At 40.6% G+C, this 14,474-nt stretch overlaps 1 protein-coding gene across 1 annotated transcript in view; it reads left to right on the forward strand.

Moving 5' to 3' along the window:
* Positions 1-5,700, forward strand: part of dnah2 (dynein, axonemal, heavy chain 2) — a 76,692-nt gene extending 70,992 nt beyond the window's left edge. Inside the window, exons 84-87 of the mRNA XM_055156639.1 lie at positions 2,140-2,316; positions 3,380-3,454; positions 3,815-3,965; positions 5,546-5,700. Coding sequence (XP_055012614.1) covers positions 2,140-2,316; positions 3,380-3,454; positions 3,815-3,965; positions 5,546-5,700 — 558 coding nt within the window. The remainder of the gene's footprint in view (positions 1-2,139; positions 2,317-3,379; positions 3,455-3,814; positions 3,966-5,545) is intronic.
* Positions 5,701-14,474: the final 8,774 nt, after the last annotated feature.

The raw sequence follows: 14,474 nt of genomic DNA on the forward strand, positions 1-14,474 counted from the left end.
TCACTTTGATTTTCAGGGTGTCTATAAAATGAAGCCGTCTGTGGGCTGAAAATGTCATTTCCATTGAAAGAAGAGCATCCTTTTTTTGCTCTGTTCATATTTGTATAGATATACGACACTTTTTTTTCACATTGAGATCTGATGTGTTTTCAAAGTGTTCCTTTCATATTTTTGTGCAGTGTATTTCAACATGATTCACTTTGATTCTGCCCAAGCTGCTTCTGGCTCTTTCCCCTTGGTCTTACTCCCACTGGTCTTTTCCATTGAGCCCTGGAGGTCTGTCTATCAGGAGTTGGAGTTTGGTACGGCTTTGAGCTGCCCATTTATGGAAGCTTTGGGGTTTTATTACACTACTCCAGTACACTTTAGCTCACTCGTCTTCACAGCTACTCTGTCTCACTTCATCACTCAGTCCTCCTCTTTCCCCTCTTTCCTCCTCTTATTCTCTCTCCTGCTCTTTGCATTCTAAAGATATTACACAAATGGATTCTTTTGAATTTAAAGCCATGTTCTAATGCTGTTACCTCCTCAGAAACAGACCTGGAGTTATGTTTTATTTCATTCACACATTTGAGGATCTCCAAATCTGAAAATGCTCTGTTCCCCCTTTTGATGTCATGAAGCGGTAGTTTTCAAGTAGGTCTGTTTGTGGTGAGGAAACAATATAGATCAGAAACTAGTGTAATATAACAGGCCTTTTAAACTTCTCTTTTCTCTTTGCGCCTTTCCAGCTCCCTCTTCTTTCTTCACTCATACTCACCTTACTCTTTCCCCCTCTTTCCTTCCATCTCTCTCTTGTCTCCTTTCCGTATCACTCTTCTCTCATCTACTCTCGTCCTGTCTTCACTTTTCTCCTCCTCTCTTTAATTCTTTCATTGTCCCTCCCTCCATTTCCCCTTTCCTCTCATGCTGTCCTCTTGTCTCCACCTTTCTCCTTCTCACCTCTCCTCTCCTCCACTTTTCTCCTCCCCTCCTCTTTACTCATCTATTTTTTAAGTGACATAAAATAAATGCATTGTTAAAAGTCAAAGTTCTCTTTACTCTATCCCCTTCTCCATCCCTTTCTCCATCTCTGTCTCCTCTGCACCTCCCTCTCCAATTCTCTCCTCCTTTCTTCACCTCCATTCTCTAATTCCCTCTTTTCACATCTCTCTTCCCCCTAGTTTTTCCTTCTGTTGTCTCTCCTCAACTCAACTTTCCTCCTCTTTTCCCTCCACCTCTCTACTCTTTCCTCCTCTCTTCTCTCCTCTTCTCTCCCCTGCCCTCTCTCCTCTCTTTGGCCTTTCTTTCGTGATCGGCTTTTCCGTCTGAGGCCATCCCACTCTGCCTTACCATTCCCTCAGATAGACTGTGATTAAAGATCTTTATTACACAACAAAATGGACTCTTGTGAGCTTTAAGCCATGTTATAATGTTGTTACCTCCTCAAAAACAGACCTAGACTTGTGTTTTGTTTTATTCACACACGTTTGAGTAATCCTGCATTAGTCTACATCTTCAAAGCTCAAAATGCTCTGTTCCAGCGTTAACTTTCACTTGAACATCTTATTATCAGACCATGAACACTCATCATAAACTGGTTTTAAGTCTGTTTATCTCAAACTTAGCTTCCATAAATGTATTTCCAGTCCATGAACATTTACTAGAGACTGCTTCATTCTAGTCTAGAGGTTGTTTATTTTAAGAGAACTTGTCAAGCAAAATGATCTTGCTGCATGGACAGACTATTTCTCTACTTTAAGTCATTTTCTAATAGATTTAAGTGTTTATATCTTAAATTTTGGCCAAGCTTTTTTGCAGTGCCGCATTTGCCTTTTGTTCAGTAGAGATGGCAATTGGAGGACTGAAATCATGCAAATGATTGTAGTGAAGGTGTATAGAGTTTAAAAACACAGGGGAGTACTTCCTGTATTACCACATGACATCACAAGGTGGGGTGTTTTCTGTTAAAGAGAAGAAGTTAGCCTAAATGTACAGGCTTTGTGTGTTAAATATGTTTGAATAAAACAAAACACATCTCCCGGTCTGTTTGTGATGAGGAAACTACATTATAACATAGATCAGAGAAAAGCGGGGCCCTAATATGGGCCCTTAAGGTCTTTCTAAAGCCGCCCCATGTCTCTTCTGTGATGTCTTCAGGCGTACCCGTCCATCAAGCCCCTGGCGGCCTGGACCAGAGACCTGTGCCAGCGTGTGGCTCAGTTTGCCTCCTGGGCTGAGACTGCTGTGCCCCCCACCCTGTTCTGGCTGTCCGGCTTCACCTTCCCCAACAGTTTTCTGACGGCTGTGCTGCAGTCTGCCGCCCGCCAACGCAACGTGAGTCAGGGCCCAGTCTCCGAACAACAGGACATGTCATATAAACACAGGTTGCATATACAGGGTGTCCCAAAAAAGAAATTATCTTGAAAAGTTCTACGTCTAGCTCAATAAAAATGAACAGTTTAGGTGTGGAACATCATATGTTTATTATGGGACTTTGTGAGTTGGTGAAGTTTTTCCAAATGTTGCATTGAAGCACAGTGTTGGGTGAGAGTGTGAGCAGATTCCAAGACACAGAATGACTTCTTTTTGGGAGTGAATGGTTCAACCTGAAAACAGAACAAAATGAAAACATTCATTAAATAGAAAATCTTGATCTGTTTCTATACATTGAGGTTATTTCAACAAGAAATGCCAAAATTACTGACCTTTGAAATTATGTCAATTTTTTGGGACACCCTGTACTAGTATGTGAACATTTTTGCCAGGTGATACTTTTAACATGACATCATCAGCTGGGCAAACTGGAGGTACTGCTCTCTGACCCTAAAGAACTGACTTAGTTAGAATTACAGCAGGTGAGCTGGTTTGTGCTGTTAAACCGACCCCCTCAAATAGCATTAGTCAAACTATTTTTCACACATAAATGGAACCATTAATGCAAAGGATCAATAAATAGAGATTGCATTCATGTGCCATCAGAACATTGTAAATTGCCAGCTGATACCGTGTAGGCACTGCTCTGTCTAAAACTCTGTTACTCTAGATTTGATTTTTAACACACAATCTGATCAGAAAAACACTGACTTGGCTAGAACTACAACAGGTGATCTTATTTGTGCTGTTAAACAAGTCCCTCTCAACAACTATTTTCAGGCATGTAACTCAACTTAGACCTAAATCTGAGCTTTATTTAACACAGTGTGGCCAGAAACAACTAAATAACATTCAAGTCAAACACTCAGTAGCATTTGCCTACTGTTTTTCATTTAGTGACATATTGTTAAAAATCAAACACCAAACAGAACCATAGAGTTCCATTGCCCTCTGTGTTGAGATTTTGATAGAATCAAAGTGTAACCTACTCCCTTTAATAACGTGCCATCTGTGTGTGTGACAGATCTCTGTGGACTCTCTGTCCTGGGACTTCAGCGTGTCCACTGTGAAGGACAGCCACCTGCTGAAGCCACCTGAGGTACAGCAACATCTCCTCACACACACTTAAGTCAAACCACTGGAATACTGATGGTGTACATTTGCATATAAATACAATACAGTGATTTTGTTCAAGAGGAGTTCCATGTGTCTTAAAACTTTCATCATCAAAATGAATAAATGTCCATTTCCTGGTACCTCTGAAGAACAGACTGAGCGAGCTATGAGTTTGAAATATCGTAATGTTAAACAATTACATTATTTTCTGCTCAACAGTCAAAATTGACATTCAGTTCTCTCCAGACAAGAAAAGTGCAAAGTTGCTGCTGCCTCCTAAAGCACATACGTGCATCAAACTTATAAACCAGTATGAAGCATGTTTCCTCCTGTGTGCCCTCAGGATGGAGTGTACATCCGCGGCCTGTACCTGGAGGGGGCTGGCTGGGACATGGCTAACGCGTGCCTGGTGGAGCCTGAGCCCATGCAGATGGTGTGTCCCATCCCCACCATCCACTTCAGACCTGTGGAGGGCCGCAAGAAGATGTCCAAGAGTGAGTCTGCTGATCTCCCTCAGACAACCTGTGCAAACAGGGAGCTCATGTCAGGGAGTGCCACTGGAACATTTAGACACAACTACATCAATGTTTTTGGGCTTTTGAGCCACATTTCACATAGAGCTGACAACCTGGGTAGTACCTGGAGGACTAAAGGAGAGGCTAGAGTCAAGGAAGTCCTGTGTGATGTCATGCAGTACTTGACATTGCCACTTTTGATCACAAAGCTACATACTGACGTAGTTCACACTAAAATGACCAGAAAAAGAGTAGGAATTATAGACAGTGCTATTAAAATACCAAATACACAGTAGAAAAAAAGTTGATTTAGTGTTTAGTTCCACTTTAACAATGGTACGAAGCTGTTTGCACCTCAGAAACAGAACTGCAAGTTTCAGCAATCCTGATTGGTAAAGCTGTCTCTTTCTGAATTCCCTGTGTACACATAACAGTTGAAGCCAAGCCTGGTACCTGTGAACCATCTCCATTGTTTTGAATTCCTTGTTAGCGTCACTGCAAACCTTATTTATTTATTTTATTTATTTATTTATTTGAGACAGGGACAGTGCACAATTTTTACATGAATCTTAACAGGAGAGATGTTTGTACATCAGGTTGTAGCATCAGTGCTAATTTCCACCTGTCGTCCCTGGGCAGGTTCATTGATTGATTGTATTTAACTGACCTTGACTATCAACTGTTCTTGGAGACCTGTAGCATGTTTTGCTTCCGTGCAGTGAATTGGATATGGAAATACAGAACAAAACAGGAACCGCTGTGAATGGTTGAAAGCCCAGACGAGGTTCCACGGAATAGGACATAACAGAGGATTGTGTCTACTGTCTAGCTTTCCTGACTAATTCAAACCAAATGTCCCTGTGTTCGTACAGCTTCACCTGACTTCTTTTGATCGTTTCAGTGCTTCAGCTGCCTTCACTACAAAGCATCTCTCTGTTGGCCTTGTTGGTAATTACTAATGTCAGACACCTAATCGAAACATTCAAATGGAACGTGAAAGATGAATCACTGCTGAATAACACTTTTCCACATCCATATATCACACACAGTGGGGAATTCCACACCTTGTCTTTTCATTTTTGGACACATAAAGATGGTGTAAAACATGATAACTACAGATCTAAATAACTAGACTATTAACTACTAACTACATTGTTTAATGTGTTATATATTCCTAGAATGAACTGGATTGACATTTAAAGTAGAGTTTGAGTACAGCCCGAGGTCAAAACATGTCAGCTGTGCACTGTGTGCATCTACATATAAAACCTATTATTATCAAGGGTGTTATTATTGTGCTGCTTGTTGTTAGCTTTATCACCGTAGCAAAACTCTTTGAAAGTTGTGAAAAGCACTTTAATAATGTAAATATTAATAATAAATAATCAATGAATAATTAGGGTGTTCAGAATACATAATATACAAAATGCAAAATAACGTTGAAGCACTGCAAACTGTTTAAAATGAACTCATTCTGTTTTTCATGTTTTGAAGACAGTAAAAATCAGCTAGAGCATCTTTGAAGTTGTTTGATGACTGTGCCGTGTCCTTGTGTGCAGACATGTACCTGTGTCCCTGTTACTACCTCCCAGTGCGCTCGGGGAAAGGCGGCCAGACTACGTTTGTGGTGGGCATTGAACTGAAGTGTGGCTCTGCCTCTGCGGACCACTGGGTGAAGAGAGGCACCGCCCTGCTCCTCAGCCTGGACAGCTGAACCACATTGTTTGTTTTATACTTTTACTTATTTATATTGTTATTTGATTTGATTAATTTGTTAATATTTGAATAAAATATTTGCCATATAGTGTGCAGCCCTGTGACATACTGTATTGTCTTATGATCAGGGGTGTAGTGGGCGTGGTACACGGGGTTACACCGGCCACCCACTTCTCCTGACGTGAGATATAAAAAATAACAAATCTAAAATAGTTACAACTTAAATGTCAAACCAGAGCAACTGGCAACGGTGAAAACAACCTGCATAGGCTCAAGATATCTGTCCTAGAGTGACCTGAGACATGAGGGACCAGGATTTTAAATGCACCTGAAAATTATGGTACCTGGAATATGACACCGATTTTTTTCTGTCGTCATGTCTCCAGGACTGAACCAGGTCTAAACCAGGACTGAACCAGGTCTAAACCAGGACTGAACCAGGTCTAAACCAGGACTGAACCAGGTCTAAACCAGGACTGAACCAGGACTGAACCAGGACTGAACCAGGACTGAACCAGGACTGAACCAGGAACCAGACTGAACCAGGACTAAACCAGGACTGAACCAGGAACTGAACCAGGACTGAACCAGATCTGAACCAGGACTAAACCAGGACTAAACCAGGACTAAACCAGACTGAACCAGGTCTGAACCAGGAACTGAACCAGGACTGAACCAGGACTAAACCAGGACTGAACCAGGTCTGAACCAGGAACTGAACCAGGACTGAACCAGGACTAAACCAGGACTGAACCAGGTCTAAACCAGGACTGAACCAGGGACTGAACAGACTAAACCAGGACTAAACCAGGACTAAACCAGGACTAAACCAGGACTGAACCAGGACTGAACCAGGACTGAACCAGGTCTGAACCAGGTCTGAACCAGATCTGAACCAGATCTGAACCAGGACTGAACCAGGACTAAACCAGGTGTATACCAGAACAGGTGAACTTTCATGCAATATTCTTTTGGAGACAGTGTAGTGTCGCCTTTAAGCCACCAGAGGAAGCACAGGACATTTCTCTGTTGCTCTGGGACATAGACCTGAGAGTACACGGCCTGGATATCTGCCATGAGATGTGCTGTGCTCTTGTCTGAAGCGCAGTAGAACTTCCACCACACAGTTTGTCAGATCTGGCCCCTGCAGAAGCCGACTGTTCAGTGAGGTGACCTTGTAGGTCACAGCACAATCAAAGACGACTGTCAACTTGTTTTTTCTGGGGTGATAAACACCATGATGTGAAATATACCACACTGTCCCATCATTGTCCATCAGCTGATCATCATGTACCAGTTCAGCATGTCCATTACAAATCATGTCCTCAACAATAGAAGTGTACTCTACTCTGAAGGATTCATTTTTCTTAAACTTTATTTCTTAAAATGTTCTTTTCAGACTTTGAAGATGTTGCTCTGCAGTACAGCGGTTCAGTGGTAATATAAGATGACATTTGGCTTTTTAAAAGGCAGATCTATACAATAATGTCCATCAATTAGTGCTGCAAAATAGTTCATTGTGTTTATAAACTTAATGTCTTCCCTGGACATTTCCTTTTGCTCCTGTGACAGCAGAACAGCCAGTCTTGCCTTTGCTTTCACCATGAAGTGGACCATTAATGACCCATCCCCACACGGGTCCAAACAGCACAGGGCCCTTCCCCCAGGATGAAACCAGGATACTGTAGCTGGTATATTCCAATAGTAACTGGGATACTGTGACATGTATACACAGTATCCCAGTTACTGCAACATAAAGTTGAGTCACATGCGTCCAGAAAACAAACACTTTTCAGTCTTTTCATCACAACAGCAGCGACATAAATAAAGTGACCAACATAAATAAAGTGATCATGTTGTATTTTAATAAAGTGACCTTGTTTGTATTTTTTTTTATGGTTTATTAAATGTCTAACTTTTGCCCTTGTGCAATTGTAAGATTATGTCAAGAAACCAGGATACTCCATTTGATCATGTACACTACCGTTCAAAAGTTTGGGGTCACTTAGAAATTTCCTTATTTTTGAAAAGTACTGTTTTTTTCAATGAAGATAACGTTAAACTAATCAGAAATACACTTTATACATTGTTAATGTGGTAAATGACTATTCTAGTTGCAAATATATGATTTTTTGATGCAATATCTACACAGGTGTATAGAGGCCCATTTCAAGCAGCTGTCACTCCAGTGTTCTAATGGTTCAGTGTGTTTGATCATTGTGTCAGAAGGCTAAAGGATGATTAAAAAACCCTTGTGCATCATGTTAGAACAGGTGAAAACAGTTTAGCTGGTTAGAGAAGCTATAAAACTGACCTTTCTTTGAGCAGGATGAGTATCTGGAGCATCACATTTGTGGGGTCAATTAAACGCTCAAAATGGCCAGAAAAAGAAAACCACATGTGAAACTCGACAGTCTGTTCTTGGTCTTAGAAATGAAGGCTATTCCATGTGAGAAATTGCCAAGAAGCTGAAGAGTTCCCACAGCGGTGTGAACTACTCCCTTCAGAGAACAGCACAAAAAGGCTCTAAGCAGAGTAGAAAGAGAAGTGGGCAGCTTGACCGTACGGACGCAAGAAGTGACCATCCAGCCAATCCAACTTGTGGGAGGATTCTTGAAACATGGGGTGAAATTTCTCCAGATTACTTCAACAAATTAACAGGTAGAATGCCAAAGGTCTGCAATGCTGTAATTGCTGCACATTGAGGATTCTTTGATGAAAGCAAAGTTTGAAGAAAAAATATTATTTCAAATACAAATTTTGTCAATGTCTTGGCTATATTTTCTATTCATTTGTCAACTCATGGTGGTAAATAAAAGTGTGACTTTTCATGGAAAACAAAATTGTCTGGGTGACCCCAAACTTTTGAACGGAAGTGTATACGAATATGAGTATCCCAGTTACTCAGCGTGCATGTAAACACAGTATCTTGAATACTGCCATAACTGGGATATGACTAATAACCGGGATATTGATGTGCATTTATACACACTCAATATAGCCAACTTCTATATCACTGGACTGAACAGCAGAGGGCGCACTTACGTTTCATAGTCTGTATTCACTGAGCACATGAGAGCAGTGAACAGGAGCGTCAGGATCAGCTGTGCCACTGAGATCCACCTCCAGGTCTTTTTCCCAAATGAAGGAGGAATAAGAAATACAACCGGCATCTCCTGGTTTAGTTCAGTCACAGTCTAGTTCTGTCCTGCTTTGGTCTGGGGTTAGTCTGGTTTTGCACTGGTCAAGTCCTTCTTTTCACCTGCTTTAGTCCAGGTTAAACCCAGAGAGTTGCTTCAAACGTGCACTACTGTATGTAACTGGACAGGAATCAAACCGGCAACCCACAATACCGCTGCCGTATTTTGAGTCATTATAATTCATCACTCCCTCTCTCTCTCTCTCTTTAATCCTCTCAGCTCTATCCACTGCTGACTTAGACACTTGGATAATCTGTCCCTCTGTCCTGCGTTACTGTGGCAGAGTGGTTAGTCTTTTTCCTCCCTCTCACCAGGAGGTTGTGGGTTAGACTCCTGATCTCTCTCCCTGTGTTGCTGGTTAACCTCTATCCTCCTCTCAGTGAGCAATTTGTACGTTTATTAGGTTTATTGAAAAAACAGATCACACAATGCAATGTATAGAATGAAATCACATGTTCCTGCTTTTGCTTTTTTTTAAATATACAAACTCAGGGCGCTAGGGAACCACTTTCACAAATTAACAGAACATTGCAAATATAAAGTAGTTTTATATGAAGTCTGATCTCACCGGCTTTACATCCTCTGTCCATTTAGACCACATCTTGTAAAATAAGTCCAGCTCCACTTTCAATAAAAACAAGCACAATGAGAGAGAGCAACCTGGTCCCCATGAGGCGTCGGTGGGTCAGTTCATCACCACAGAAGCAGTTTATGAGGAGCCCAGCCCATATCACATGATCATTATATCCACAATGTAATGTGTGTATGTGTACAGGCCCATGAACATTAGTGTGATATTGGTCACACATGAGAATGTCTGTGTTTACTAGTGTGGAACCAAAATATCATTTTTCATGAGTTGTGTGTCTGTTCGTTGTGTGACTGTAGATCAGTGTGTGTGTATCACCAGGAAAACAAGAAATGGAAATTATTTTAATTCCAATTAGAATTTTAACAGCTACACTGAAAGAGAAAGAACTGTTAGAATTTCCATTTCTAATTGATATCATCAAAACTGAATATTGAGAAGAAAGACTTTATTCTGAGATTTTGAGACACTCTCGCTGCTCGAGCTCCATCCTCGAGAGCAGGTCAGGTCCAGAGGTGTGGAAGCTCCATTATGGCCCTGAATTGTTAGGCTAATTAGAGCCCACATGGCCCTGTACAGGTCAATAGGCCGAACTAACAAACAGAAACTGTAAACAAGTGTGTGTGTTAGTTTCAGTGTAGTTATTTAGCTCCTCCCTGCAGACAGATACAAGGAAGAACTGAAGAAGCAGCTTGGATGAGCTGCGAAACGTCTTCAACCAAACTATCTTTTGTCCATTTGACAAACTGATTTTTCTCCTCGCCTTGGATTCTACCTGGACGACTGAGGGATTCTTCACACATCCCGTCCAAGTACAAACCAGGCCCAGTCAGCTTCTGAGATCTGGCAAGAGCTGATTTTAAAATTCTTGTATTTACTTTTAATTGTTAAGTGTCCTAATTCATTGACCTGATCCACCCTGACGCCTCCTCTCGTGCTCTCAGGTCAGCAGACCACCTCCAGCTCACTGTCCCAAAGACTTTGTAGGAACCATGTATTTTCTGTTGTGGCTCCTCGGCTGTGGAACCAGTCGCCATTAGAGATTAGACATGTAGAGTCTGTCCCTGTTTTTAAATCACTCCTTTTTTCACTGGCTTTTAACAAGTGACATGTACATTTCTTGTTGTTGAGTATCTTACAGTTATTAATGATTTATAGTACTTGTATTGTGTTTGTATTGTGTATTATGTTGTACTGTGATTGTCCTTGTCTGTCTTGTGTTTGTGTACAGCACTTCGACCATCTGTAAAGTTTTTAAAGAGCTTCATAAATAATGTTAGTATGGTATAGTAGTGTAAAAATCGGACCCTTTTCCTATAGTTTGCACTGAAATTACATCACAACAGTCTCATTTGGATTTTGAACGCAGATGCAGATGTTTGGACCTGGTTTATGGTTCATATCTCTGCTTTGACTGGACCTATGCACATGAAAAACTGGCACAAAGTCGAGCCTCTCCTCTGTCAGCATAAAGTGTGTGTGAAAGGGTGAATGGTTCCTTGGAGGCCTTGAAGGTGGAAAAGCGTTTACAGTTGTCCCTCGCTGTATCACGGTTCACCTTTCACCGCGGTCTCCCTGTTTCGCAGATTTTTTATTTTTTTTGTGTGCAATTTTGCATGTTGTTTTTTTTTTTATTTATTCTGGGCAGGTAGTAATTACACACGGGTGGGTCAGGACTAAACCAGGTTTAAACCAGGACTAATCTTGGACTTCAGAGAGAGAACGCTGAGCAGTTTGTCCACAAAGCACAATCGGGTGACGCGACGTTTACCTCCATGTGGAGCTCTCCATCAGTCCTTTCTCCTGCAGTCACCTCCAAACCCATTTCGATAATGAGTTCTGTTTCAGTTCTGGTTTAGTCCTGGTTTACTCCAGTTTTAGTCCTAGTTCAGTCCTGGATTAGTCCCCCACTTCGGTCCTGGAATTGTAGGTTAGTCTTGTGTTAGTCCTGGGTTAGTCTTGGTTCAGTCCGTGGCATATGCAGCACAAAAGTTTGATATATCTCGGGTTAACGGGTGCGTGTGGTGCTGTACTGTACTGCAGGTCTCCAAAAATGGAGCCGTGCAGGACTCTGCGCTGTAGGCTCCATTACAGAGTAAATGAATCTTTGGTTTGTTACATAAAGAAGGAGGAAAATAACAAAAGGACGACAGCAGCAATAAGTTTTAAGAAGGATGCAAAAAGGGTTGCACCTGTCCTGTCTGAGAAAAGTGTATAAAGTTTGTGCTGAGGGGTTTTACAGCCTTAAAACAGATAGAATCATTGTAAAATATAAAGTTGACTACTTCACAGATTTCACCTATCACAGGTTATTTTTAGAACGTAACCACCACGATAAACGAGGGAACACTGTATATAAAAATATGACCATTAATAAAATAGAAAGGTGCTTGTAAAACTGTTGTACCATCTCAAAAAATAGTCAAACCGTGTCTAAATCTGCTAAAGCTTCTGAATTCACATGATTTTAAAGACTAACTGGCTCCATATGAACTCTGAAGTGACAGCCCAAAGCATCGAGTGTGTGTTGTGTGGAGCTCATCTGTATTTTATCCTCCTTAATCTCTTCATCCGTTCATCAGAAGAGACAGCGCTGTTCCAGTCCTTCAGCTCTGGAACAGTTTTTACATTTTATTTCTTCTGTTTTTCGTCTCAATGGGCGTGTTTATGTTTTGGTGGCTTTGAGGAAACTCTTACAGAAGGTGAGTGCATTCAAGGAACAAACATCTGTGGTAATATTTTAATAGTTTGATCAGATGCAGTGTCTTATGTTTGTTGTTTAAAGAGGGTTTATTATGCAAAATCGGTTTGAGCTTTTTTACAATGTTATTATGTTGTTTCCTCATCAAAAACATGTCTGAAGAGGTTGAATGTTGGACTATTTTATTGACTGCTCCTTATGGTTAGCTCTAAGTTTCAAAGTCTTTCCTCTGGTAAGTCTTGGAGTGTTTCTTCTGGAAGATCTTCTGCCACATTTGCTGCCACATATGGTGTAAAAAACCTGTAGCAACTCAAATATTCATAGCTACAGATACAGAAAAAACAAACAGCTTATTTCGCACAATCCCACAGTCCCTTACTTCATATGTTATTACCGTATTTTCCGAACTATAAGTTGCTCCAGAGAATAAGTCGCACCAGCCAAAAAATGCACAATGAAGAAGAAAAAAACATATAAGTCACAGCGGATTATAAGTCGCACTTTTGGGGGAAATGTATTTTATAAAATCAGAGACCAGGAACCGACATTTCCTGTTGAAAGGCAAGTTCTAGTAATAACAACAGAACAGAGAACAACAGACTGAATCGGCATTAATATGTTAACATAATATTTAAAGTTATTCAGTTAATTATATCATAAACAAAAGAACATAAGTTCACCAAACTCTCCATCTCACTCCAAATCACTAAATCCATCCAATTCTTTATCCTCGGTGTCACTTCTGCGTGACCTCCGGAGATAAACCATAGATCCATGATGTAAACAGAGCGTCGTTTCCTCTTCTGTGTAACTGTCGTCAGACTCAGCATCAGTTCCAGTTAGAATTATTTTGGCCTTTCTGAATCCTGACAGGATGGTTTTGATGTCATTGAAGTCCAGACTTTGTCGATTCATCCAGTGACTTCAGGAAAGTTACACGGCGCACCCTCCCGGTTCCCGTGAAGTCGTGTTCTCCATCCCCACTCTACCAGTCAATCACAAGTTTCTCACTCACTCCAAACTTTCTTTCTGCTGTTCGATTACCATTTTCAGCTGAATATTTCACTATTTGCAGTGAGACAGCGGCTATTTCTACAGAAGGCATGCGCAATAGAATGAAGTGATGGTGGTACAGGAGTAAAAGTAGTACTAGATACTGACACACAAGCCTACAGTGCCCTCTTGCAGCCTTCAATCTCAAAATTTTAATACATAAATTGCAACGGAATATAAGTTGCAGGAAACACCCAAACAGTGAAAAAAAGTGCGACTTATAGTTCGAAAAATATGGTACACTGAAAAAAAAAGGTTGCTGGATTTGCGTAAAAAAGTTATGGACAGCGGTTGCACGCAATAAAATTATGTTTAGGCTTTGAAACTTTTTTCAATCCTCTCTACACATATTTTTCTCGGAACATGAACATCACTTTTTCATGTTGATGAAATTTGAACAAATCATGCTGAATATGCATATTTATCTTATGGTACCTTATCATGAAATGTAAGTATGTATAATGTAATTTAATTGATCTAATTCTGTAAAAGAATACAAAAACAGTCTTTAGTTTTCCACAGTTCTGTATTGTCTTAAACAGAATCAAACACAAAGAGCACAGGGACAGAGACACACAGTTTGGAGCTGGACAGTGTGAAGATTTATTCCAGTGAAGCTCTGGTCTCTGCCTGTGGGCACAGAATAACACATGATGATCACATTCTGATGATCTACTCTGTTGTACATGTTTAAATACACTTAAAGTACTTATTACTACAATAATGGACCAGAACAGAATCACAAGAACATTAGAAGTGTATCTGCAGAAACAAAACTCACCATGTGCTGCTTTTCTTCCTCTAAACGCAGTAACAGGGAGGGCATCTGGTATAAAGTCCTCCTGATGCCACATCACCTTGTACAAGTACGATAACAGTTTCAATAGGAAGTTCATTTTGAAAAATTTTAAATAATTTTAGTTGGTTTACTTACTTTGTTCATCTGTGGTCTGTGTTTTGTTGGTTCTCAAACATCTTCCTTTTTTCTGAAACATCAACTATAACATTCATGAACTTCCCCACAGCTCCAGCAGAACCTGGACGTCTCTCTGTGTTTGTAGACGACTCTGGAACAAACACATTCAAATCTTAGTACAAGTGTCACACTCTTGTAGATGGACAGTCAAAAACAATTTGTTTCAAGCTGTCCTTACATTAACTCTAATTTCAAATAAAACACCACAAACATGTTTTAACAATGACGACATTCTGGGCCGGAGAAGCAAATA

The sequence above is a fragment of the Boleophthalmus pectinirostris genome, unplaced genomic scaffold (assembly GCF_026225935.1).
Source record: "Boleophthalmus pectinirostris isolate CB_2022bp ecotype Guang Dong unplaced genomic scaffold, ASM2622593v1 HiC_scaffold_20, whole genome shotgun sequence".
In the NCBI taxonomy this organism is placed as follows: Eukaryota; Metazoa; Chordata; class Actinopteri; order Gobiiformes; family Gobiidae; genus Boleophthalmus; species Boleophthalmus pectinirostris.